Source organism: Hemitrygon akajei, chromosome 14 (assembly GCF_048418815.1).
Source record: "Hemitrygon akajei chromosome 14, sHemAka1.3, whole genome shotgun sequence".
Classification (NCBI taxonomy): domain Eukaryota; kingdom Metazoa; phylum Chordata; class Chondrichthyes; order Myliobatiformes; family Dasyatidae; genus Hemitrygon; species Hemitrygon akajei.
Genome location: NC_133137.1, coordinates 83,900,167 through 83,927,479, shown reverse-complemented (window position 1 = coordinate 83,927,479; position 27,313 = coordinate 83,900,167). Strand labels below are relative to the sequence as shown.

Genomic DNA, 27,313 nt, shown 5'->3' with positions numbered 1-27,313 from the left:
ATTCATGTGCTGTTTACAGTTGTTTAATCTTTGTAGTGGTTGTGGGGGTTTTTTTGTCCTTATTTTTCTTGCCACATTCCTTCTTAAATTTAATAGTAAATATAAAATGTTTTTTTTTAATCATCTCCACTCCACCTTCACCAATCACCATGGCCGTGAGGTATCCATTCAAGGTGATGCTTATCAGCTGAGTTACCACATTACATTTGTGCTGGATAAATTAATTACCAGGGTAGCAGTATTCATTTAACAGAGGGGGAAAAAATATTACCAGTTTCAAGTAAGTTGTTCTGCATCTCCCAAGTTCACACTCTGGATGTACAGAAAGTCTCTAAACTCAGGCCCAAACTTAAGTGGAAGAGATGGAGGCTTTGTAGTCTCACAGTCCACAAGGAAAGCTTAAAAAGGAGCATTCAGCTTGCTCGGTGTCTTCTGAACCACATTTCCACACGATCTGACCCAGAAAAACACCACCAAATATGTAAATGAAATCTTTTGGCTTCTTAAGTCTGTTCCATCGTTTAATAAGAACTGTCACCCAAATCCATGCCATTTAAAATTCTTGGTTAATAAAAATTGCTCAATCTTTGAGTGTCAAAAATCTGACCAGTCTCAGATTTAAAGTTAGCATTTACCACTTGGAAAAGAGTTCCAAATATCCATTGCCAGATCTGTGCAAAAAATACTTCCTAACTTCGTTCTTGTAAGGTTTGGCTTAAGTGCTTTGGCCAGAGCCACCAGTTTAGTAGAGCCTTCTACTCATCTTATTGGCTCAATCCTTGGATTTCCTCATCAGGAGACCTGATTTTGACTCTGACTAAATTAGCTCTAGCTCAGGCATCAGACCTGATCTGCATATTTGGAAGATCCTGTCAGATTGGCATTCAGACTTACAGGAAAAACAGAGTACTCTGCCTCTGATACCAACTGCAGGCCTCCCTCTGCAATCCATTGGGTGGGTGTCAATGGGAGTTATATTGCAACCTAAATCTCTGCCCCAGTACTAGGGAGATTATTCATTTATTATCTGTTGAATGTTTGAATGCACATATATCTTCTAATATCTAATCAATGAAAATCCTACATGAATTCACTCAACCTCTTCCATAGCCAAATCATTTTCTAATTTATTAACTGCACCAAAATGACTGTTGAACATAAACCATTGAACAGTATATCCCTTCGGCCCATGATGTTGAGCCAACCTTTTAAGCTACTGTAAGATCAATCTAACTCTTCCCTCCTACATAGCCCGTGATCCTGCATTTTTCTTTCATCCAGGAGCTTATATAAGAGTCTCTTAAATGTCTCTAATCTTAAGACCATAAGACTTTGGAGCAGAATGCCATTCAGCCCATCGAGTCGAGTCTGCACCACCACTCCATCATGGCCGATCCATCAACCCTCTAAACCAAATTTCCTGCCTTCTCCCTGTAACCTTTGACACCCTGATTAATCAAGAGCCTATCAACCTCCACCTTAAGTATACCCAATGACTTGGCCTGCACAACCATCTGTGGAAATGAATTACACAGATTCACCACCCTCTGCCTGAGGCTGTGCCCTCTGGTCCTAGACTCCCTCACTTTTGGAAAACTCTGCCCCTTATTGACTCATCCAGACCTTTCAATGTTCAATAGATTTCACTGTGATCTCCCCTCATTCGTTTAAACTGCAGCGAGTACTGACCCAGAGCCATTAAACACTCCTCATATGTTAACGCTTTCATTCCTGGAATCATTCTCGTGAATCTCCTCTGGACCCTCTCCAATGCCAGCATATCTTTTCTTAAATAAGGGGCTCTAAACGGCACGCAATATTCCAAGTACAGTCTGACCAATGCCTTATAAAGCTGAAGCATTACATTTTTGCTTTTGTATTCTGATCCTCAAGAAATGAATGCTAACATTGCTTTTGCCTTCCTTACCGCTAACTCAACCTGCAAGTTAACCTTTAGGGAATCAAGCACAAGAACTCCCAAGTCCCCCTGCACCTCTGATTTTTGAATTTTCTCCCCATTTACAAAATAGCCCATGCCTTTGTCCCTTGTGTCAAAGTGCATGACCATACACTTCCCTACATTACGTTCCATCTGCCACTTCTTTGCCCGTTCGCACAATCTGTCTAATTCCTTCTGCAGGCAATCTACTTCCTCAACACTGCCTGCCCTTCCACCTATCTTCGTATCATCCACAAACTTGGCCACAATTCCTTCATCCAAATCATTGACATACAACGTGAAAAGAAGCAGACCGAACAACGATCCCCACAGCATACTGCTACTCACCGGCAGCCAGCAAAGAAGTTCCCTTCTATTCCCACTCTTTGCCTCCTGCCAGTCAGCGAATCTTTTATCCGTGCTCGTACATTTCCTGTAATATCAATAGCTCTTATTTTCTTAAGCAGCGTTGTGTGTGGCACCTTGTCAAAGGCTTGCCAAATAAGCAACATCCAGTGATTCTCCTTTTTCTATCCTGCTTGCTATTTCCTCAAATAATTCCCACAGATTTGTCAGGCAAGATTTCCCCCTTAGAAAACCATGCTGACTTTGGCCTATTTTATCATGTGCCTCCACGTACGCCAAAACCTCATCCTTAATGGACTCCATCTTTCAAACTACTGATGTCAGGCTAAATAGCATATAATTTCCCTTCTTCTGCTTCTCATCCTTAAAGAGTGGAGTTACATTTGCAATTTTCCATTCTTCAGGATCTATTCCAGAAGCTAGTGATCCTTGCAAGATCATTACTAATGCCTCCACAATCTCTATAGCCACCTCTTTCAGAACCCTGGGGTGTAGTCCATCTGGTCCAGGTGACTTATCTACTTAATGGCTTTTCAACTTCCCAAGCACCTTCTCCTTAGTAATAGCAATGGCATTCACTTCTGCCCCTAACACTCTCACATTTCTGGCATCCTGCTAGTATCTTCCACAGTAAAGAATAAAGCAAAATGCTTCTTAAGTTAATCCGTCATTTCTTTGTCCCCCATTTCATTGACACCTTTCCGGTGTCATTTTCTAGTGGTCTGATATCCACTCTCATCTCTCTTTTCTCTCTATATTTCTGAACAAACACTTTGTATCTTCTTTTGTACTATTGGCTAGCTTCCCTTCATATTTCATCCTTTCTACTCTTTATGGTTTTTTTTCAATCGCTTTCTAAAATTGGGTTTTTAAAGGCTTCCCAATCCTCTACCTTTCCACTATTTTTGCTCTCTTTGCCCTTTGACTTCCCTTGTCAGCCGAAGTCGCCTCACGCTCCTTCTAGAATATTTCTTCATCTTTGGGATATATCTATCCTGCATCTTCCAAATTTCCTTCAGAAAATCCACATTGCTGTTCTGCTGTTAGCCCTGAGTGTGCCCCTTCTGTTCAACTTCAGCCAGCTCCTCTCTCATGCCCCTGTAATTCCCTTTACTCCACTATAATACAGATACATCTGATTTTAACTTCTCTTTCTCAAACTGTAGGCTGAATTCTATCATATAATGATCACTGCCTCCTAAGGGTTCCTTTACCTTAAGCTTCTTAATCAAATTTTGGTCATTATATACCACCCAGTCCAGAATTACTTACCCCTTAGTGGACTCAACCACAAATTCCCTCTCTTGGGATCCAGCACCAACTGGATTTTCCCAATCTACCCAAATATTGAAATTCCCCCATCATTATCACAATATTGCTCTTTTTACGTGCCTTTTCTGTCCCCTGGTGTAATCTGTAGCCCACATCCTGGCTGCTGTTTGGAGGCCTGTATATAACTCCCATCAGGGTCATTTTACCCTTTCATTTTCTTAACTCTACTGACAAGAATTCTACATCTTCTATGGATTTGATTCCACTTTTTACCAACAAAGCCACCCCATCCCTTCTGCCTACCCACCTGTCCTTTTGATACAATGTACTGTATTTCCATAGATGTTAAGCTCCCAACTATGATCTTCCTTCAGCCCACAACATCATACCTGCCAATCTCAAACTGTGCCACAAGATCATCTACCTTATTCCATATACTGTGTGCACTGTAATATAACACCTTCAGTCCCATATTCATCACCCTTTTTGATTTTGGCCTCCAGTTACACTCTAACTCATCCCACTGACTGCAATTTTACCTTATCATTTGCCTGTCCCTCCTCGTAGTTGCACTACATATGGTACTTGTATACTGACTGCCCCGTCCTCAACACTATCACCCTGGTTCCCATTCCCCTGCCAGATTAGTTTAAACTCTCTCTCACAATTCTCGCAAACCTACCCTCAAGAACATTGGACCCCTTGGGTTCAGGTGTAACCTGTCCCTTTTGTACGGGTCATACCTTTCCCAGAAGAGATCCCAATCATCCAGAAATCTGAATCCCTGCCCCCTGCTCCAGTTTCTCAGCCATGCACTCTCTGCCAAATCATGCTATTTTTGCATTCACTGACACATGGCACAAGCAGTAATCCAGAGGTTACTGCCCTAGAGGCCCTGCTTTTCAGCTTTCTGCCTACCTCCCTATATTCTCTCCTCAGGACCTCCTCCCTTTTCCTACCTATATTGTATGCGCCACAACTTTTCACCTTCTCTCTTTTGAATGCTGTAGACCCAATTTGAGACATTCTTGATGCTGGCACCTAGGCGACAACTTACCATCCAGCTGTCTCTTTCATGTCCACAGAATCTGGCTTCTGCTCTAGTAGTTATGGATTCCCCTATCACTACTGAACCCCTCGTCTCCCCCCCTTCCCTCTGAGACACAGAGACAGACTCAGTGCCAGAGACCTGGTTACTGCAGCTTCCCCCGATATCATTCACCTTTCCCCCAACGGTATCGAAAGAGGTATACTTATTATTGGGGGGAATGGCCACAGGTCGCCTATTCCCTTCCCCTCTCCTGACAGTTACACAGGTGCCTGCCTCCTACAACAAAGGGGTGACTAATTTACTGTAGCTCTGATCCATCACCCCCTCATTTTCACAAATGATCTGAAGGTCATCCAGCTGCAGCTTCAGTTGCTTAACATGGTCTCTGAGGAGTTGCAGCTTGATGCACTTTGTGCAGATGTAGTTATCAGGGAGCCTGGAGGTCTCCCAAATTTCCCATATTTCACACTAGGAACATAACACTACCTCCAGATCCATTCTCAGTGCACTAGCTACATATTAACAGAAATAAAACTTACTTAAATCTTTCTGATTTACTTACTTAGACCCTCTGCCTGTGCCTGCCCAAGCCTGCTCTCGCCTAAGCCTGTTGAGCCAAACCCAGAACACACTTAACAATGCCCCATTCCAACAATGGCCACTCCACTTCCATCTCCTCTCCTTTTATTGGCCTGGTGCTGATTTCACCCCACCAACGAGAAGTTGAAAGCTCTGGTGCTCTCCTTAAAACTCACGCTGCGTCCCAGAAAATAACCTCTCTTGCTGTGTCACCAACAAACGACTTCTCGCACTGATTTCAGCCCGCTGAGAGGAAGTTGAAAGCTCCGAAGCTCCTTTTAAACCTCCCGCTGCCTCACCAGCGAGCGACCTCCTGAAATCCTGCTGATTTCAGCCTGCCAATATGTATCAGCCTGTGACACCACCCACATCAGTGCTTTCCAGGCACTTACGACTCTGTATAAAAAACATACCTCTAACACCTCCTCGAGACTTCCCTGCATCCTAAAAGAAAGTCCTCTGGTTTTAACCATTGCTTCCCTGGGAAATAAGGTGTGGGCTATCCACTTTATCTATGCCTTATACGTCTCTACCATGTCGCCCTTCATCCCCTTTCACTCCAAAAAGAAAAACTCTATAGCTAATTCAGCCTTTCCTTATGAGGCATATTCTTTACTCCAGACAACATCCTGGTAAATCTCCAGTGAACCTTCTCTAAAGCATCCACATCTTTCCTATAATGAGGTGACCAGAACTGTACATAAGTGTGGTCTAACCAGAGTTTTATGGAGTTGCAGCATTACCTTGTGGCTATAGGACTCAGTCCCTGACTGATGAGGGCCAGCATACCATACACTTCCTTCACAACTCTATCCTACATGCATCTCTCCCTTGTGCTGATATGGCTGTACTGGTCTAAATGCTTTTGGATGCGTTGGGTTCCTGGTGCCACATCGTGCCACTGTTGCAAGACGAAGGGAGTATTGGGGTTTTGTCTGGAGGTCAAATGGGGACACTGGTCCAGCATGTAAATACAGAACCACAGCATTGGCTTGTCACTGCGTTAGTAACATCTGAAGTAACAAAATGGTTATCTCAGGGATATCACCAACATTGACACTCAGCCTAAAAGGAGGTATGAAGGAAAATCACTAAAAGCCCAGCCACAGGCACAGATTTAGTAGAAAAGTACTTGTTTAAGAGAAGAACTAGAACAAGCCAACGCCATCAGCAGGATAAGGATGAAATACTGCAGAATAGCCAGTGCTTTAATTTTGTGCAAAGCTCTTAAACATGAGGATGTAATACAGAGAGCATTTAGTGATGGCAGGGAGCTGTAATTGAAACAAAAGCCCATCATTGGGTCAACTGGGACCATGTAAAAGCACATCCCTGATTCCTCATAGTGCAGTTCCAGGACTGGTGCGTTCTGAGATGCTCTCTCTGGTCAGTGGAGGCAAACTCAAGTTCTCTTGTTTCCACTAAACAAGTCACAGGGAAACATTTGTCATTCCAGTAGCGTAGTGGTTAGGCCAACACTTTACAGTACCAGCAACCCAGGTTTAATTCCCGTCGCTGCCTGTAATGACAGCATATGTTCTCCCCATGACTGCATGGGTTTCCTCTGGGTGCTCCGGTTTCCTTCCACAGTCCAAAAACATACCAGTTGGTAGGTTAATTGGTCATTGTAAATTGTCCCGTGATTAGGTTAGCATTAAATTGGGGGTTGCTGGGTGTCACAGCTCGGGGAGCCAGCAGGGCCTATGTCGTGTTGTATCCCAATAAAAATAATTAAATAAAATGCAGTGCCATTAAAGTCAGGGAACCAAATATTAAAAACAGCCATTAACCCACTGTATTGTTCATTTTGTGTATAAGTCAGAAGACTAATTTGTATTCCCTTCCCCACTAAATGAGTCGTTAGCAGAGTGAATCAATAGGTTATTGAGGTAAACACCTCATCCCCATCTTTGCGTGTTGAGACATATCCCAATAGCATCAGTTGAAAAATAAACTCAACTATTAGCTGCACTTACTAAAAAAAAAACACAATCCTACAACTAAATTTACTGCTGATGATTTAATCTCCAAACAGAATTGTGTGCAATTAAGATATTTTCTTAAATGTGGGATTTGTTGGTGTTTATTTTGCGGTATGTGTACTAGTCAGTTTAATTTGCTGCTGTTCCTGCAAACGCAGTTGTTACAGTTATAAAGATGCATTAGTCCCTGATTTATCTAGCTTGCTTTTATTATTTGCAAGCATTTTAATCCACTTCATGCATATTGCCCTCTTAAATTGCAATGGATTTTAATTTAAGAGAGCCTTTTGTCAACCGATTCAAATCAGATCAAGCCCTGTGGTAGCTGGAGGAGATCCCACTGTGATGTTTTAGGAGAGAACAACATAGAACCTCGCCACATCATCCACGTCCCTCAATCTACATCACCTGAAGGTGGAGAAAATACAGGAATATGGGAAAAGGGCGAACTGGGTTGCTCAGCATTGGGCCAATCAATGGGGCAAATAACCACTCCCAATACTGTGTCAACTCCCTTACAGTTCTACTTTGAATTTAATGTGCTCCCTCATAAACATTTGGAGGAATCGGCAAGAGCTAAAGTCAGGTTATACATTCACTCATTAACACAGAGGTGTCCTCTTCGTGGGGTTCTCGTGCCAGAGGCTCTCACCTGACCTGGCAATGTAAACACAATGACTTAAAGCAAGCGTTTGAGGATGTTCTGTTCGGGAAGCAGAAGTGTCAGCGTAACCCGTTTCCATGGTGATAATTGCATTCAAGCTTCCGATGTGCTGCAAGCTTTTTTTTTTGGTTTAAATAGCTTCTTATTGGCACTTTTCCTCCTCCTGTTCTTTTGTTCACATATTTCTTATTTAATTAGAGACGAATAAACTCTAAGCGTATTGACAATTTTTTAACGAACTATCCAGGGACTCTGTGGGCCCATTAGCTGATGTAATAGTCACTGACAAAGAGGTTTAAAATTAGGTCTGATGAATTTTAAAGCAGCTAACCAATGTACATTTTGAAACTAGGATCCTTGGATTGGTTGGAGCGGGGTGGAGGGGGAACTTCATTCACCAGTTACCTCAACAGATGAACAAACACCTGGTTTCGCTGGCCACCCAGATTCCCAAAGGCCAGCTCTGTCAGCACTAGTAACCCAGGCGTGCAGTCCCCTCCCTGTGAATGACGTCCTGTAGCTAAGTGCAGTCAAGGCACTGATTGATCAAATTTTTAGACAGTGGGGAAAATCAAGAAAAGCAAGTTACTGGATCAAATGGGTTACTGGATTTGCAGCTTAGCCATGATTTTGCTGAATGCAGGAAAGCATTCAATAAACCATTCCTTAAATTCTTGTCATGCGGCACAAGCAATACATATTTCTCCCCTGTGATAACTTGACAAGGGCATTAATCATTAATTAAAAAGGGATTCTATTTTCTGTGCAGACGTTGCCTATGACCTTTGTTTAAGATGTTGCTGGGCATCTTTCTGCCTGGATTTCTGATGTGAGACGTCTGGAGATTTGACAGAGTAGCCCGGATATAGACAGGATAGACTCTGTACTTCTAGCTGTAGGATGTCTGATACCAGAAGGGAAAGATGTCACTGGTTACTGCAGGTCAGCTAGGAGCAAAGGCAGTAGGTGGAGCAACAGCTACAAACGTCAGGGCCATTTCATTCCTTGGCTATGTAAACCCCTTTTAAAGTCGAGGTAATAAGGCCCAGATACTAGACACAAGTGATTATGCAGACACTGGAAATCTTGGGCAACACACACAAAATGCTGGAGGAGCTCAGCAGGCCAGGCAGCATCTATGGAGGGGAATAAACAGTCGGCGCTTCAGACTGAACCCCTTCATCAGGATAGGATGGGGAAGAATCCAGAGTAAGAATGTGGGAGGAAGAGACGACAGAATACAAGCTGGCATTTGAAACCAGGTGAGAGGGAAGGCTAATTTCTTCTTCATCCCTTCACTTCTTCCACCTATCACCACCTTTCTATTTCCTCATTTGGATCTTCCCTCTCACCCCTTCTCTTCTCCTCACCTTTCTCTAGATCCCATCCTACTTCCCTTTCTTCCAATGTCCACTGTCCTCTCCTGTTAGATTCCTTTTTCTCCAACTGTTCACCTCCCAACTCCTGACTTCAAGCGCACCTCCCCCACCCACCCATGTCCCCCCTCACCTGGTTTTACTTATCACCCGCCAGCTTCTTCTCCTTCCATTCCCCCCACCTTCTTTCCTGGCTTTGTCTCCCTTTCCAGCCCCGAAGAAGGGTCTCGGCCCAAAAAGCCGACTGTTTATTCCCCTCCATGGATGCTGCCTGGCCTGCTGAGATCCTCCAGCATTTTGTGTGCATAGCTCAAGGTCCAGACACTGCCCTTTGCTTGTTTGTGCTGTCGGACTCCTGAGGCAATTATCTTCTGTCCTCTCCTGGGTAACATGTTTGAATGTAAATCACATTAAAAGCAAAGATTGGGATGATATTCACAATCAAATAGCATCATGCTGTTGATCGCTGGGATTATATAGGCTCCCATTCAAGAACAGTAAAGTAGTGGACAGGAGTCATAATACAGCATAGTTCAACCCTTGTTGATAGGGCACCCAAAATTATATTACCAGTTTTAATAAATGACTTTATAAACATAGCTATTGGCTTATTTATTGAAAGATAAATGATAACAGATTTGTAGGGATAAAATCTATGCTTTGAAGTCCTGTTAGGCAAAGGTATTCAGCCAAGACTTTTACCTCAGCTTTGAATATGCAGCTCACCTCAAGCCCTTTGATCCAATCTTTTTCCAGCAATGGGGATTCTGTGATTGATGGTATGCACTAATTATCAGTAGTGGCTCTGCATAACGATAGAGCGGCAAAGGTTCTGAGCAGCATTTAATTAAAAAAAAGTATGAAGACTTTTAAAGTAATAAGCCAGGTGCCAGCTTTTAACCATTTGAGGGATTCTGTTACCATCTTACATCTCTCACAGAGGGTAAGTATTCAAATTCTTTCTCGTTCTGTTTCCAGCCTGATCAGAGATCCGAACGGGGCTTGAAAGTGAAAGCTCTTGTGTGACAGGGCTTGGGAAAGGAGGGAAGAATTAAAACCTTTTGTGCCACTGTTACAGAAGAAATTCTGTATGCTTATGTCTACAAAACGGACAGGAGTGGGGTTGAGAGCAAGCGGGGAGAGAACGACAAGTGGAATCAGCAAGAGGTTCTTTTCCTAATTCAAGTATATTAAGTCCTCATGAGAAGTGTTGGTGAATATCACTGGGTAATGGACAATGAGATTGCTCTCCCAGCTTGGGCCGTGCTCCAATTCCACTTTGGGATGAGGGGGGAGGGAGGGAAGAAGCATTTTAAACCCGACTTGATCTTTGACCTTGGAACTTAATCCTAACCATGCACATATGTGGCGACATGGTCATGTAATTGTTAGCGCAGTCACTTCATAATGCCTGCGATTACTGATCAGATTCCATTCTAGCTGCTGTCTGTCAGGAATTTATATATTCCCCCTATGACAGCGTGGGTTTCCTATGGGTGCTCCAGTTTCATCCCACGTTCCAAAGGCGTTAGGGTTAGTGAGTTGTGGGCATGCTATCCTGGTGCTGGAAGCATGGCGGCCCCGTGCTGCCCCTTACACTACTTACAGGCTGCCCCAGCACAATCCTCGGACTGTTCTGGTTGTTGACACAAAGTGATCCATTTCACCGTATGTTTTGATATACATGTGACAAATAAAGATGATCTTTAAAACCCATCATGTGGAAAGCGGGATCAAAAAGGGATTCTGTTCCTGATTACTGTACATCAATCCCTCATGGAAATTGTTGGTGGCTAGCACTGGGGAATGCTCCCTAGCAGGACAATGCTCCAGTTTCAGCATGGGATGAAATATTGAGAGGGTGGTGGAGGAAGAGACATTTTGAAAGCAGACTTGATCATTTGACCTTGGGAACTGAATCCTAACCACACGTGCCTCTCTCCACAACAGGGCTGCTCCTCACCAATTGTGGTCAAGTTTGCCGACACTCAGAAGGACAAGGAACAAAGGCGCCTACAGCAGCAGCTGGCTCAGCAGATGCAGCAGCTGAACACAGCTACCTGGGGAAACCTCACCGGTCTCGGAGCCCTGGGGCCACAGTACCTGGCTGTAAGTGGTCAATGGGGATCCAAGAACGGTGGCGAAATTGGAACAAAAGAAGTTTTCGTACCCCAAAACATGCATACAGTCAGTCTTTTTTATTTCTTTCTATCTTTCTTTCTTGATGCAGCTTAAGTGGGCATATGAACTGGATGTCAGTGGGTTTATCTCCGTCAGGAAATGGAGGGGTGGAGGAGACTTGATACCCTCAGTACAGCTGGAGAAATATTTGCTATTGCCACCAACTTCATGGTTTTGCACAGAACACTCTTAAATTGCATTTTCCAATGTGAAGTTTCCAGTAATCCCAGTATTTACTGTAGTTCTGGATCTCAACAGGAGATCTAAGAACCTAGACCAATCCAATTACAAAAAAATTATTGGGATGTTCCCACCAATGTTTCCTGCTTCTGAAGAGTTAAAAGTAATGACCTGTATTTATGTGACTCTCTGCAAAATCCCAGGATGTCCAGATGATGTTTTATTTTTAAATAGGCAGTGCCCGTTACCATACTGTATCTCTAAATTTAAAAAAAAAGGTATTCTATAGTAATTTGATCATAGAAAAATCCCACAAGCAACAACATGTTCAGCTGTTTCTGAGTGGAAATTATAGCCATGACACTGGAGAGAAATCCCTTCTCTTCAAAATAACCCAGCTCAGAAATCAGGCATGACCTCAATTAATTATGTCGTTTGTGGACAGCATCTTCAACAATGTTGATCTCCCTCAGTACTCCAGAGCTCTCACACTGGCTTGTAGGCGCGAATCTTTGCACTTGAACCCACATTAGATTCAGGTGGGTCAGCTGCCACAGAACCTTAGCTAACAGAGCAAAGTGAGCAACATGCACAAAATCTGGAGAAACTCAGCAAGTCGGGCAGCATCTGCGGAGAGGAATGAACAGTTGACATTTGGGCTGAGACCTTTCATCAGGACTGGAAAGGAAAGAGGAAGACGCCTTAATTGGAAGATGGGGCAGGGTGGAGGGGAAGGGATGCAAGCTGGCAGGTGGTAGGTGAGACCAGGTGAAGGTGGGTGAGTGAGGGGGGGTATGGAAAAGCTGGGAGGTGGTAAAGGCAAAAGTACTGAAGAAGACAGAATCTAATTGGAGAGGACAGTGGACCATGGAAGCAGGGGAAGGAGGAGGGGAACTAGAGAAAGGTGATGGGCAGGTGAGAAGAAAAGAAGGGGTGAGAGGCTAACCAGAATGAGGAGTGGGAAAAGAGAGGAGAAGGGAAGAGGGGCACACTGATTAACTTTTCTCCTTTGGTAATCCTGGCTTGCGGTGAATGGAAACTCTCATGTCATGTTTTAAAGGGACTTGATCTCAGTCCAAAATGAGCCCATATACCTCCAATAGATGTTAATTCTAGATCCTGTAGGTCATCTTCCAAGTCAAAAGCCATTCTTAATTCATCATTGCATCATTGTTTCTGTGTCCAAATACTGAAGCAATTTACCCAAGGGCTCTGTGTGCAACCTTCACCAGAAGAACTGTACTCTCTCGAACGCAGTTGAGTAAATACTGCCCTTGCCACTAATCCCTTTGTCACATAAATGACTGAAAAGGTAATGAAATGAGCAGCGCTGACTCCAATTATTCACAAGCTCAAGTTCAAGTTTATTCAGTCACACATGAATACAGCCAAATAAAGTGTTACTTCGGGGCCAACATAGTACCAACTATGTACAGAGCACAAGGCACATAGAGCACAGCTAAAATAGCAAGCACATATAAGATACCAGTAAATACAGTCACTCAAAAAATATACAGCTCAAGACCCTGAGTCCATGGATGTTGCGGCAGTCTGTAGTCGAACACCGTAGAGCTTGACTTCTGTCGAGTGAACACTGGGGGGCCAGCACTGACTCCAGCGTAGATGCCACACCACACCATCCCTGGCTCTCCAGTGGAGCCCACCTACTCCAGCACCTCTCCCGGGTGGCTGTAAACAGGCGGTTCTGCAGCTTGAGGCCTAGTTCTCACTACGACCGAGGCCATGCAGCCCGGCCGCCCTCCACCAGTAAATCAGTGAATTGGACCTGAGGCATGTCCAACGGGGTGTTACGATCGCTAGAAAAGCGGTGAAGACGATCACTCACTAATAGACTGGAAACCACCTTGGTGGACTGCTCCTCCAACGCCTCTCTGACGCAGGCAGTAGCAAGATCTGCCAGTTTCTCCGCCAACGAGCCAACTCACTGATGGGGGGTAGACCTGTAGTACTTTTAAGTTCTTAATGTCCAGCAGGCCTGTGTGATCATTAAAAAAAAACCACAATAACAGTTTTGGTTGGCCGCCATCTTACTGGAAGCTTAATGTAGAATGTTGTTGAGGGAAGAAAGAGTAATTATTTCAAACGCTGAACCCCTCACTCTGTAATTCAACCCTTTCTGTCCTTCAAAAGGTTTTACCGGGCTGCGATGAATTCTGTCTTGTCTCTGAGGTCATACAGTTCATTTTCTTTCCCCTTCTGGGCAGTGCTTTCATACTCCCATTGAGACGTGCAGGTTAAGAATGTTCATGTCTTTTCACAGCTGTACAGTGGGAGAAGTTGCCCTCTGAGTGGGAGCAAGTCTTAACAGAAAGTGGGAGCTTGTTAAATGTTTTGGAAGCCGCTATATGAAGTAACAAAAGGCACTCAAATTAAGTTTGCTTGCCCGCCTATATAAATTTAAATTGTGTTGCTGCTGTTTAAACTTTACATCAGAGTGTTATTTCATTTTCACCGGATCTAAGTTTGAGACAATTTTGTTAATTGGTTTAGCCATGTTTGTAACTCTTTTCACATTTCAAGTCGATGTACAGGTATTGTTTTCTTCCAGTTGATGCAAATGAATGAGGGATACAGCCAGTGCCCTGACCACACATTGGAAATGGCCCATTTGCCATTCACATTATTCACTCTAATGGAAGTAGACCCGCCCTGTAGGAGAAAGCTATACAGCTATGGTAATAGTGACTTTTGGGCTTGCCCCGAGAGATACTGTGTCAGCCTTCATGCAGAAAATTTAATAGCATGTCACAGGAAATAATAGTTTGCACTTTCTCAGCAGGACCAGTAGGTAGTCATGTTAAAAATGATCTTCTGTCCTCTGGGACTGGTTGCCAGCGTACCATTTAATAAGACCATAAGACATGGGAGCAGAACGAAGCCATTCAGCTCATTGAGTCTGCTCCACCATTCCATCATGGTTGTTTTATTATTCCTCTCAACCACATTCTCCTGCCTTCTCCCTGTAACCTTTGACTCCTTACGAATCAAGAACTGTTAATCTTAATCTGCTATGCCAGGAGGCTTTGAAATCAAGGTTATTCCTGATCAGGTTTCACAGGCAAATGCAGAGCAGAAACTGAATAGGTCGCACCACCATTCGCTCTACACTCCCACAATTATCATGCCTCATTCTGTTCCCTTGATGCTTCCCTCTGCTCCTGACTGTTCACCATTAGGCTTGTGATCTGAGCTCACGGTGGCTGCGAATCAAGCAATCTCGCTGGCAGGTGTCTAATCTGAAGCTGGAGCCTGAAGAGCCCCTGACATCTTTCCAGTGACAACCCCGTCTGTTCTATAGAAATCCATGGCGAAATTATCCTCTGACTGCTGCTGACAGTACTGCAGCAACATCTGCTGCCTTGCAGTATCCCCCAGTGCCATGGCAACACTCTGAAAAAATGTGCTGACACCAGCAACACCCCACAGCTTACTCCAGCAGCAAATGGAGTTGCTCCACATGACACCATTTTGCTTCAATTCATGTCAAGTTGCTCATTGTGCTGTGCGTACACAGCTGCAGGATGGAACAGCGAGCTTAAAGAAGGATTCTGTCAGGATTAGTTTTTTCAAGATGGAAATAACTTCAAATATAGCTCAGACCCTCGGCCACATTGTTTGCTGTGTTGCTGATTCAGTCTGGATTGTATGTATGTCTGAGTGTGTGTCTCCGTGAATGTATGTGTACAAGTGAGTGTGTGTGTGTGTGTATAGGGTGCTCAGTCCCTTATATCTACTCTGCTGTTTAACAAAGTCGTGACGGATCTTTGATCTGAGCATCACTTTCCTGCACACAACTTGATTCCCAACATAATTAAAAACCTGTCTGTCTCTGAACTGAATAAGCTAGTGGGTAAAACTTCACGGCTTTTTAGGTAAAGGAGCTCAAAGATTCATAAACCTCTTGTTGAAAAAGCCTTTCCTTGAATGACCATCCCCTTATTTTGAGACTGGTCCTTGGTTTTGGGCACCCTGACTGAGAAACTACATATCTATCCTAGCAAACCCCTTAAAAATGTTGTAAATTCAGTAATCCTTATACTTTTTAAATGGATAATAGTCTGGGTGCAATGTGATAAAGCTGCCATCCCAACCTTCCCTACAAGTATATCCTTCCTGAGGTTGGGAGACCAGCCTGCCACACAGCATTCCAGATGTAGTCTCACTAGGGCTCTTCATAATTGGAGCAAAATATCTTGCACTCAGATCCCTTTGTAGCAAAGCCCAATATACAGTTTGCTTTTCCAATTGTTTGCCGTACCGACATGTTAGCTTACAGACCCTCTGAACACCAACACACTTAAATCGCTCATCATTTAAGATATGCTTTGCCTCCCTGTTTTCCTTCTGCAGAAGTCTACAATCTCATATTTTCCACATTATATTCCATCTGTCGTGTATTTACCTAAGACTGAAGGCCCAGAGGTGGCATGCGTGCATGCGCATGTGTGTGTGTGTATATGTATGTGGGGGGGGGGGGGGGCGTTGGGAAGAGGCCCGTTGTTTTATTTTGTGTTGTTATTGCTGCTTGTGTTCTATCGAACATTCTCTGTTGACACAGGAACGTATGGTAAAAATTGCAAGCTGCCCCCAGCACATCCTTGGGTTTGTTGGTCGTTAACATAAACGACAACCAACATACTGTATGTTTCAATGTAGGTGTGATAATTAAATTTGAACCTGAACTGGTCCATTTCCTTTGAAGTCTCGCTAGATACACTTCACAGCCCATATTGCTACTCAGAGTTTTTTTTTTACGGTTGGCAAACTTAAATGTATCACACTTGATCCCTCATTCAAACCATTCATCTAACCAGCGTCAAACCTGCAAAATTGGGGGTCTGCTTTGTCAAGCACCTTCACTCCATACCCAAAAAGTGGACTTTCCCCTTGGCCAACCATTTTAATTCCCATCCCCATTCCTATTCTGACATGTTGGCCCATAGTCTCCTCTTCTTCCACGATGAAGCAACTTTCAGGGTGGAGGAGCAACACCTCGTAGTCCAGCTAGGAAGCCTCCAACCTGATGGCATGAACATTGATTTATCATAAAACCATAAGACATAGGAGCATAATTAGGCCATCTGGCCCATCGACTTTGCTCCACCATTCAATCATGGCTGATCCTTTTTTCTTCTCATCCTCAAACCCAGTTCCCGGCCTTCTCCCTGTAACCTTTGATGCCATGTCCAATCAAGAAACTATCAATCTCTGCCTTAAATTCACCCAACAACCCTAGCCTCCACAGCTGCATGTGGCAACAAATTCCACAAATTCACCACCCTTTGGCTAAAGAAATTTCTCCGCATCTCTGTTTTGAAAGGGCGCCCCTCTATCCTGAGGCTGTGCCCTGTTGTCCTAGACTCTCCCACCATGGGAAACATCCTTTCCACATCTGCTCTGTCTAGGCCTTCCAACATTCCAAAGGTTTTAATGAGATCCCCCCCTCATCCTTCTGAATTCCAGTGAGTACAGACCCAGAGCCATCAAACGTTCCTTGTATGATAACCCTTTCATTCCTGGAATCATCCTTGTGAACCTCCTCTGGACCCTCCCCAGTGCAAGTACATCTTCTCTAAGATGAGGAGCCCAAAACTGTTCACAGTTCTCAAGGTGAGGCCTCACCAGTGCCTTATAAAGCCTCAGCATCACATCCCTGCTCTTGTATTCTAGACATCTTGAAATGAATGCTAACATGGCATTTGCCTTCCTCACCACCAACTCAACCTGCAAGTTAACCTTTAGGGAGTTCTGCACAAGGACTCATAAGACCCCTTACATCTCAGATTTTTGGATTTTCTCCCTGTTTAGAAAATAGTCCACACATTTATTTCTACTACCAAAGTGCATGAGCATGCATTTTCCAACATTGTATTTCATTTGCCACTTTCTTGTCCATTCTCCTAATCTGCCTAAGTACTTCTGCATCCTACCTGTTTTCTCAACACTACCTGCCCCTCCACCAATCTTCATATCATCTGTAAACTTGGCAACAAAGCCATCTATTCCATCATCTAAATCATTTATTACAGCATAAAAAGAAGTGGTCCCAACACGTACCCCTGTGGAACACCACTAGTCTCTGGCAGCCAACCGGAAAAGGATCATTTTATTCCCACTCACTGCCTCCTACCAATCAGCCAATGCTCTAACCATGCCAGTAACTTTCTCATAACACCATGGGCTCTTAACCTGGTAAGCAGCCTCATGTGTGGCACCTTGTCAAAGGCCTTCTGAAAGTCCAAATATACAACATCCACTGTCTTGTCCTGTGTCACCAAGTACTCTTATCGCCTCATCCTTAACAATTGACTCTAGCATCTTCCCAACCACTGAGGTCAGGCTAAATGGTCTATAATTTCCTTTCTGCTGCCTTCCTCCTTTCTTAAAGAGTGGTGTGACATTTGTGATTATCCTTCCAGTAATTTCTTTTTCCCTCACCCTTCCATCTTCTATTCCTCACTTTGGCCTTTTACCTCTTCTCCTCACTTGTCTATCAGATCAGCTCTCCCTGGGTCCCACTCTCCTTCCATTTCTCCTTTTGTTCACTCTCTTCTCCTATCAGATTCTTTCTCCTCCAGCCCTTTACCTTTTCCACCTATCACCTCCCAGCTTCTTGCTTCATCTGCCCCCCCCCCCCCGCCCCATCCGCCTGGCTTCACCAATCGCCTTCTTGCTTGTCCTCATTCCCCTCCCCCCACCTTTTTCATTCTGGCATCTTCTCCTCCCCTTTCCAGTCCTGATGGCCCAAAATATCAACTGTTTATTCATTTCCATATTTGCTGCCTGATCTGCTGAGTTTCTCCTGCATTTTGTGTGTGAAACCCTGCAACAGTCCATTCATCACAATCAACCAATTCAGAAATTATTTTCTTTTTCCTGATCTCTGTTTTTGTTCCATTAATAAATCCTCAGACAGATATAGGTAGATACCTTTTCATATTAAGTATGTGCACAAATCATATAGGTTGCATGTATCTATAAAGTATCTTTAGATGAATGTATAGCTGTGTATTTGATGGCCATGTAAACGTATGGATACAGATATACATGTCTGTATATCAATACTTGTGTTAGTATAGGTTTATAAAAGTCTTTGGAGGTTAATATTTGTATGATGCGTACATCAATGTGGATATAATGTAGCTAATCTGCATGGATCTATGTGTCTGCAAGTTTCCTCCCTAATTCATATCCCAGAGCTTGATTAACAGAAAAAAGATTAGTGTTACTTGTGACACATTCATTGAAACCAGAAGCCCTGAATGAACCACGAGAACTGTAGTCTGCTGAGGCCAAGTCAGGCCTGGTGATCAATTAAGATACAAGAGGTCCAGGAATGATCTCTGGAAAGCCATCTCAGGAGTGAAATGGCAATTCCAGACTAAGCGAGGATGCTGAACGGTTTAAAGTGAGTCCAAACGACAGAGGTGAACTCAAGGCTTCCCTCCCAGATGAGCTCAGTGCCTTTTGTGCCTACTTTGATCATCAAAACATGGAGGAACCTTCACGAATTCCCACAGACCCCGATGACCCTGTGATTTCAGTCTCTGAGGCTAGCGTGAGAGTATCTTTCAGGAGGATGAACCCATGGAAGACATCTGGTGCAGATGGGGTACCTGATAAAGTACTAAAGACCCGTACTAATCAATTGGCTGGAGTGTTCACTGATAACTTTAACCTCTCACTTCGGCAGTCTGATGTACCCAAGTGCTTTGATCAGGCTTCGATTATGCCGGTGCCTAAGAAGAACAAGGTAACCTGCCTCAATGACTACCTTCCAGTAGCACTTGTATCTACTGTGATGAAGTGTTTTGAGAGGCTGGCGATGAAACACATCAACTTCTGCCTGAGGAGCGACTTCGATCCACGTCAGCTTGTCTACCGTCACAACAGTTCAACAGCAAATTACATTTCATTGACTTTTCTCTCAACCCTGGTATACCTTGACCATGAAGGTGCATACATCAGGACACTCTTCATTGAATACAGCTCTGCATTCAACACAAAGAACTACTCGAAACTAATCGGTAAGTTTCAAGACCTGGGCCTTAATATCTCCATGTGAAACTGGATCCTCAATTTCCTCACTTGCAGACTTCAGTCAGTTCAGATTGGCAACAACATCGACTCCACAACAACATCAATGCAGGTGCTCCACAAGGCTGCATGCTTAGCTCCCTGCTCTTCTTGCTTGTTACTTATGACTGTAAGGCTAAGCACCGCTCCAATGCCATTTTTAAGTTTGCTGGACACCACTGTCGTTGGCCGAATCAAAGGTGGTGATGTATTGCAGGGAGATTGAAAACTTGGTTGAGTGGTGCCACAAAAACCTCTCACTCAATCTCAGCAAGACGAAGGAGGTGACTATTGACTTCAGGAGGAGGAAACCAGAGGTCCATGAGCCAGTCCTCATCGGGGCATCAGTGGAGAGGGTCAGCAACTTTAAATTCCTTGGTGTTATCATTTCAGAGGATCTGTCCTGGGTCCAACATGTAAATACCATTCAGAAGAAAGCACGGCAATGCCTCTACTTTCTTAGAAGTTTGTGAAGGTTTGACTTGTTTTCTAAAATGTTGACAAACTTCTATATGGTGGAGAGTATATTGACTAGTTTCATCATGGCCTGGTATGCAAACACCAATGCCCTTGAATAGAAATTCCTACAAATAGTAGTTAATACAGCGCAGCCCATCACGGTAAAGCCCTCCCACCATTGATTACTGTGCTGTCACAGGAAAGCAGCATCCGTTAGCAAGGATCCCTACTACCCAGGCCATGCTATCTTCTCACCGCTGTCATCAGGAAGAAGGTACAGGAGCCTCAGGACCCACACCACCAGATTCAGAAGCAGTGATTAACCCTCAACCATCAGGCTCTTGAAGCAGATGGGATAACTTTTCACTCGCCCTATCACTACTGCGTCCACAACCTATGGCCTCACTTTCAAGGACTTCTAATCTCATGTTCTTGATATTTATTGCTTATTTATTTATTACTATTATTTTTCTTTTTTCTTTTGCAGTTCCACAGTTTGTTATCTTTTGCATGTTGATTGTTTATCCATACCATTGGCTGCAGTCTTTTGTTGATTCTATTACGTCTCTTGGATTTGCTGAGCATGTCCACAAGAAAATGAATCTCAGTGTTGTATATGGTGACATATGTGTGTTTTCATAATAAATTTACTTTCAGCATGAAATTTAAAACATTGAAATATACAGTGAAATGCATCATTTTGCATCAACAGCTAACGCAGTCCAAGGATGTGCTTGAGGGCAGACGCAAGTATCCCCATGCTTCCAGTCCCAACATAGCATGCCCACAACCTACTACCCTAACCTGTGCATCTTCGGAATGTGAATGGAAATGGGAGCACCCAGAGGAAACCAGTGTGGTCATAGGGAGAATGTGCAAACTCCTTATAGACAGCAGTGGAAATTGAACCCCAATCACGGGTGCTGTAAAGCATTACGTTGGCCACTACTCTTGCCTGTTTCCCCTTCATAGATGGATATGTATGTCAGTATAAATGCACAAAAATCTTTGGATGTACGATGTATGCATCTGTGTGCATATTTGGTGTCTGTCTACGTGGGTCTATGTGTCTGCAAGATTTCCTCCCTAATTCATGTCCCGTAGTTTCATTAACTTGTGTGTCCTATCTACCCTAATTTTAAGAGGAGTTTCAATCTATAACTTCTGCCTCTGACCCAAAATGAAAAATCAAATACCATTCTATGTGAATTTGTTCTTTTTAATCAAACGTCGTAAAAAAAAATGGTCACAGCTCCATTAAGGCTTAAAGTAGCATATTTATTCACCAGATGTATTGATATTTAACATAATTTGCATGAGTGGGTTTTGATTGGCATAATTTGGTTGATCTACCCATATGATTATCCATTTGATTTTGGATGCTTTGTAGATATAATTAGTCACTGTTTATTGCTTTATTGAATGCTGGTTTCTGAGGATATAAACTGATTATGTGTTTTCACACAATGTTTTTGAATCTTACCTGGATTAGCTCTCCATGCTCGTGGCGATGCTCCACATATCAGTGAGAGAGTGGAGAACGAGCGTCTGCACAGAATTCTGACAGATCAAAGCTTTTACTTACATATTACAATGGGATTTGTTTCTTCCTTCACAGCTCTTGCAGCAAGCCACCTCCACAAGTAACCTGGGCGCCTTCAGTGGCATCCAACAGATGGCAGGTGAGTACAACGAGTTCAGCTCCCCTCCTGTCTGCTAGCTGTTTGGCTAGTTGTACGCTTTCTGCAATGCACCTTATTCTGTAGCAACCACAGTTGTCACAACAGATGAGCAGACTCTACAACTGGAAACATCTTATTCAGATACTATAAACGATGCACTGCCACTCATTCCATAACTCAGCAGAGCAGAGTTTGGCCATTTGTCCCATCAAGTCTGTGCGCCATTCTATCACGGCTGATTTATTATCTCTCTCAAACCCATTCTCCTGCCTTCTCCCCATAATCTTTGACACCCTGACTAATCAAGAACCTGCTTCAAATACACCCAGTGACTTGGTCGCCATAGGCATCTGTGGCAATGAATTCCACAAATTTACCACCCTATGACTAAAGAAATTCCTCCTCACCCCTGCTGTGAAGTGGCTGCCTTGTATTTTGAGTTTGTACCTTCTGGGTCCTAGACTCCCCCACTAGATTCAGATCCCGAGTGACAACCACCTTGTTCTCATTTACACCTGTGTACTGGAAATGACATTAAACAATCAGGAAACATCTTCTGCATGCCCTTGCTATTTCAGCCATTCAGTATTCTGCAGGTTTCAATGAGATCCCACTTAATTCTTCCTCTCCCATTCCAGTCACCTGCCAGAAGAAAGAGCCTTGTAACATTTATCCCATCAAAGTTTCAAGGAAGTCATCTCTGATTCTCACAAACTGCAGAGGGTATGGAGTAGCAAACAAACAAAGCGGGTTGAGGAAAGGGATTGTTGACTTTTCGGATTGACGTACGGCAGGAGTAGGTTTGTTGCACAATCAATGCAGAGTTTCGACTCGAAACATTGACAGTTGCTTTCCTTTCGCTAATGTTTGGCTTGCTGAGTTCCTCCAGCAGATTAATTGTTGCCGCAGATTCCAGCATCTGTAGTCTCTTGTGTTTGCAGGGGATATACCCTCAGTGGCCACTTTTGTAGATACACCTGTACACCTGCTCATTAACGGAAGTATCTGATCAGCCATTAATGTGGCAGCAACTCAGTACATGAAAGCATGAAGACGTGGTCATGAGGGTCATTGTTGTTCAGACCAGTCATCAGAATGGGGAAGAAATGTGATCCAAGTGACTGACCGTGGTATGATTGGTTGTGCCAGACAGGATTGATTGAGTATCTCAGAACCTGGTGATCTCCTGGGACTTTCACACACTACAGTCTCTAGAGTTTAAAAGAATGGTGTGACAAACAAAAGAAAACATCCAATGAGTGGCAGTTCTGTGGGCAAAAATGCCTTGTCAATGAGAGAGATCAGAGGAAAATGGCCAGACAGGTTCAAGCTGACAGGAAGGTGACAGTGACTTAAAACAATATGTTACAACAGTGACGTGCAGAAGAGCATCTCTGAATGCACAACATGTTGAACCCTGAAGTGGATGGTCTACAGCAGCAGAAAACCATGAACGTGCACTCAGTGGCCGCTTTATTAGGTACATGAGCTACGTAATTAATAAAGTGACCACTGAGTGTGTTGTGTATTTAATATTTCGGTAATATTTGAGTAATCTTGCAAATGTGTTGTTGATTAAGCATCCTTTATATGTTTGAGTAGTTCGTTGCGGGCTATTTATAAAAATACGTGAATTGCGTAAGTCATCAAGCCACCACGTGATAAGTGTGTGCCTCGCTTAATGTAAACAGGAACTAAGACTCATATCTCTCGGTTCTCTTGTTTCTCAGTGAATTAGTTTCATGTTTCAAAGTTACAAAGCATAATGGAGTGTGGGTAGTTTCTTCTGTCTCTCTTTATAAGATAATCCTCCACCTCCAAACGCCAGTCTTGCAAGCCGTTCTGCACCACTTCTGAGACTTCTCTTGGGTAAGGAGGAAAGAAGTACACAAGATGTATCCATGTGTGTTTTTCCAGAGACCTGCAGGATTTCCTCAACCTTGCACAGCATCTCCCTTGCAATTAATTCTAACGCTAGGATCATCTTGGGGTGGTGGTGGGGGATGTGTCCCAGTGGAGTATCATGTACTTAGTATATATTTAGTCACAGGCTGGAGGGGGTGGTCTCTTCCCCATGGTCTAAGATAAGAGGACCTAGGTTTTAGGTGAGAGGTAGGAGGTTTAAAGGGGATCTAAGGGGAGTTTTTATTTTCACCCAGAGAGTAGTTAGGATCTGCCTAAAGAGGAGAGGAGATGGAGGCAGATACTCTCACAGTGTTTAAGGCACATCTAGGGGCAAGCATTACAGTCCTAATGCTGATAAAGAAGGTGAGGGCAGATAGGTACAATGGAAGGCATGGACACAATGGGCCAGAGCAACACACACTGGAGGAACTCAGCAGGTCAGGCGGCAGCTGCGGAGAGGAGTGAAGAACCAATGTTTCGGGCCGAGACCCTTCACCAGGACTCCAGTGGGTCTGCTTGTGTGACTCTTAAGTGCTGAACACAGAGAGTGAACCTCAGGGCTGTGCCGCTCAACACGTCCGTTGCCCCTTGACCTCTGGAAGACGAGAGCATCAGCTAAAGTTACTAATGAACCAGCTTGGCTGGAAGAGTGAGCCGACTGGGGCTGGGCTCTTCTCAGATGCAGTGCCCACATAAAGCCACCTCGTGGTGCTCCTCTGCTGTCACTTTGGCTTACATCATCAGCGGTATTCCCAAATTCGCAAGCGCGCCAGAACATATTGCTGAACCCAAGTCCAATTTAAGCCGTGCAGTTTTAAGCATGGAAACAAAAGTCTGGGAAATGCAGTGTGACACACGCTGACATTGAACTGCTACAGCAGGCTGTGCCATGTAAGTTAAAGCTATCGAGGAAATTTAATTGCCTTAGATCTGTCTTCACTGAATCTATTGGATAGCATTTCACCTGAGAGCTTTAATGAACTAAAGCAGCACATAAGGATTTATTGCTTTTGGAAAGACCCTTCAGGGGGTAATTTTTTTTTTAATGTTGGTCTGATTATTGCCTTTGCTCATTGCAGCCTAGTATCCTACTCCTGAAGAACATAGAGTCAGGCCTGTGCTTCCTTTCAATGAGATCGTGGCTGATCCATTTCTTGATTCAAGATTCAAATTTATTAACAATATGTCTATTGGCACATGCAGTGGGATGCAGAGTTTGCGTTAACAACCAACAGACCTGAGGGTGTGCTGGGACTGCCTGCAGGTATCTCCACACTGTCCAGCGCCAGTATTCCCTGACTCACTTTTTCCCAGCCATCCAAAAAACGTGGCCTCAGTTTTCAAGACTTTCATTTGAGCTCTAGTCCTCTCCACTCAGTTACAAAGGAGAGGTAAGAAGAAGAAAACAGAACTAGGAGTAGGCCACTTAGCTCCACCAGCCCTACCCTCCAATTAACCCCATGGTCCAAGGGGACACACACCCCCACTAACCCTAGGCAGATCCCGACTAACCCTGGCCACACCCCTACAAGCCCGGTGACCTGTGTAAGGAGGAGGAAGATCCAAGAAAGGCAAGTGTTGGACCTGGTTAATGAAGGCATGGGCCAGATCAAAGTGGCAGGGTTGCGTGACACTGAATCTCAAGTGACGAGATCAAGAAGCACAAAAGGGATGATTTTCCCACTGCCCAAATACTCTCATGATTGGCCTGCCTTTCAGAGTAATCCTGTCTTCCCTGCCCCAGGTCTCATCTGTTCCTCTGTTCCAGTTTACAGTAGCCTTCAATTGCTTGATCCTTCAAGATCTACCTCTGCTTAAAATACCCCTAATAGAACAGTACAGCCCAGAAACAAGCCCTTCGACGCACGATGTCTGTGCTAAACACAATGCTTAATTAAAGTTGATCACTTCTGCACTTCAGTACATAATCAATATTCCCTTCATTCTCTGTATATTCATGTGTCTATCTAAAGCCTCTTAAATGCCTCGGTCTTAACTTTCACCACCACTCCTGGCAGCGCACTACCTGCTCTTACAATACTCTATGTACATTCATTCATTCATTATCTATCTATCTGTCTGTCTGTTTATTGAGATACAGCATGGAATAGGTCCTCCTGGTCCTTCGAGCCACAGTGCCTGAAACTCCAAATTTAATCCTAGCCTAATCATGGGACAATTTACAATGACCTCCCAACCTGTACGTCTTTGGATTCTGGGAGGAAACCCACGTGATCACAGGGAAAACGTGCAAACTTCCATCAGATGTAGGTGGAAAATGAACCTGGTTTGCTGGTGCTGTAAAGTGTCGAGCTGTCGTGCTGTCCCTTTTGAGACACAGCACAGTAAGAGGACCCTCCGGCCCAGAGAACCCTAACCGCCCAATTACACCAATGTGACGAATTAACCTACTAACTCGTATGCTTTTGGAACATTGGAGGAAACCCACACGGTCACGGGGAGAACACGCAGACAGTGGCAGAAGTTGAACCCAGGTTGCAGGCTCTGTAATAACCGCTATGCTACTGTGCTGCTTTAGACAAAACAATCCAAGTTCGTCTGACCAGTCCTGAGAGCACATTCCCTCTAATGCAGACAGCTAGTGAACCATTTCTGTTCCCCTTTTCCAAAGTCTCCACATCCCAATTGCAATGGGGTGATCAGAACTACACACAATATTACCAAGGGTGGCCGAGCAATAGTTTCACTTAGCCGCAATGAAGAACATAGAACAGTATAGCACAGGAACAATCCCTTCTGCTCACAATGTTGTGCTGAATAAATTCAGCTCATTATGAAAAACTCAACTAAACTAATCCGTTCTGTCTACACAAGGTCCATATCCCTCCATTCCCTGCACATTCACCTCTAATGTATTTGCCAAACGTACCACCCTTGGTAGCACATTCCAGACACTCTTCACTCTGTTAAAAGAAACTTGCTCTGCACATCTTTGTTGACCTTGCTCTCTCTCATCTTAAACACATGCCTTTTACTATTAGATATATTCTGACACTGCAGAAGAGGAATAGGCTGTCTATCTATAGAAAGGATATACTGTATACAGTGTATGGTAACTGATATAATATCTTGGGGCAGCATGGTAGCATTACGGTTAGCGCAATGCTTTACAGTACCAGCGATCCGGGTTCAATTCCCCCTGCTAACTGTAAGGAATTTGTACATTCTCTGGGTGCTCCAGTCCCACAGTCCAAAGACCTACCGGTTGGTAGGTTAATTGGTCATTAAATTGGGGGATTGCTGGGCAGCCTGGCTCAGAGGGCCTACTCCCCACTGTATGTCAATAAAACAGGAAAAAATAATGAAACTATATAAAATACACACACGTTCACAGTATACTTATAAAACTATATATGTGAGGTACTGTATAATTTGTCATAATCTTACAAACTATCAGCTCTGTCATCCACAACCCACTGGGGTTGAGAATTCCAGGGATTCAACACCCTCTGTGTGAAAGACATCTCCAGATCTCCAAGCACCTTCCTGTGAAGACAAGTATCCTGACAACGTCCCTCACTGTGTCCCAACTCCCCCTCCCCAAGCCTTACTGTACGCT

General features: G+C 43.9%; 1 protein-coding gene across 14 annotated transcripts in view; it reads left to right on the top strand.

The window, feature by feature from the left end:
- celf2 (cugbp, Elav-like family member 2) overlaps positions 1 to 27,313 on the top strand; it is a 1,088,079-nt gene that overhangs the window by 1,001,724 nt on the left and 59,042 nt on the right. For 11 of the 14 annotated variants that reach the window (XM_073066515.1, XM_073066516.1, XM_073066517.1 and 8 more), the window contains 2 exons: positions 11,180 to 11,416; positions 21,765 to 21,828. In XM_073066515.1, coding sequence (XP_072922616.1) covers positions 11,180 to 11,416; positions 21,765 to 21,828 — 301 coding nt within the window. The remainder of the gene's footprint in view (positions 1 to 11,179; positions 11,417 to 21,764; positions 21,829 to 27,313) is intronic. The other 3 variants (XM_073066514.1, XM_073066513.1, XM_073066510.1) reach the window with 1 other exon arrangement.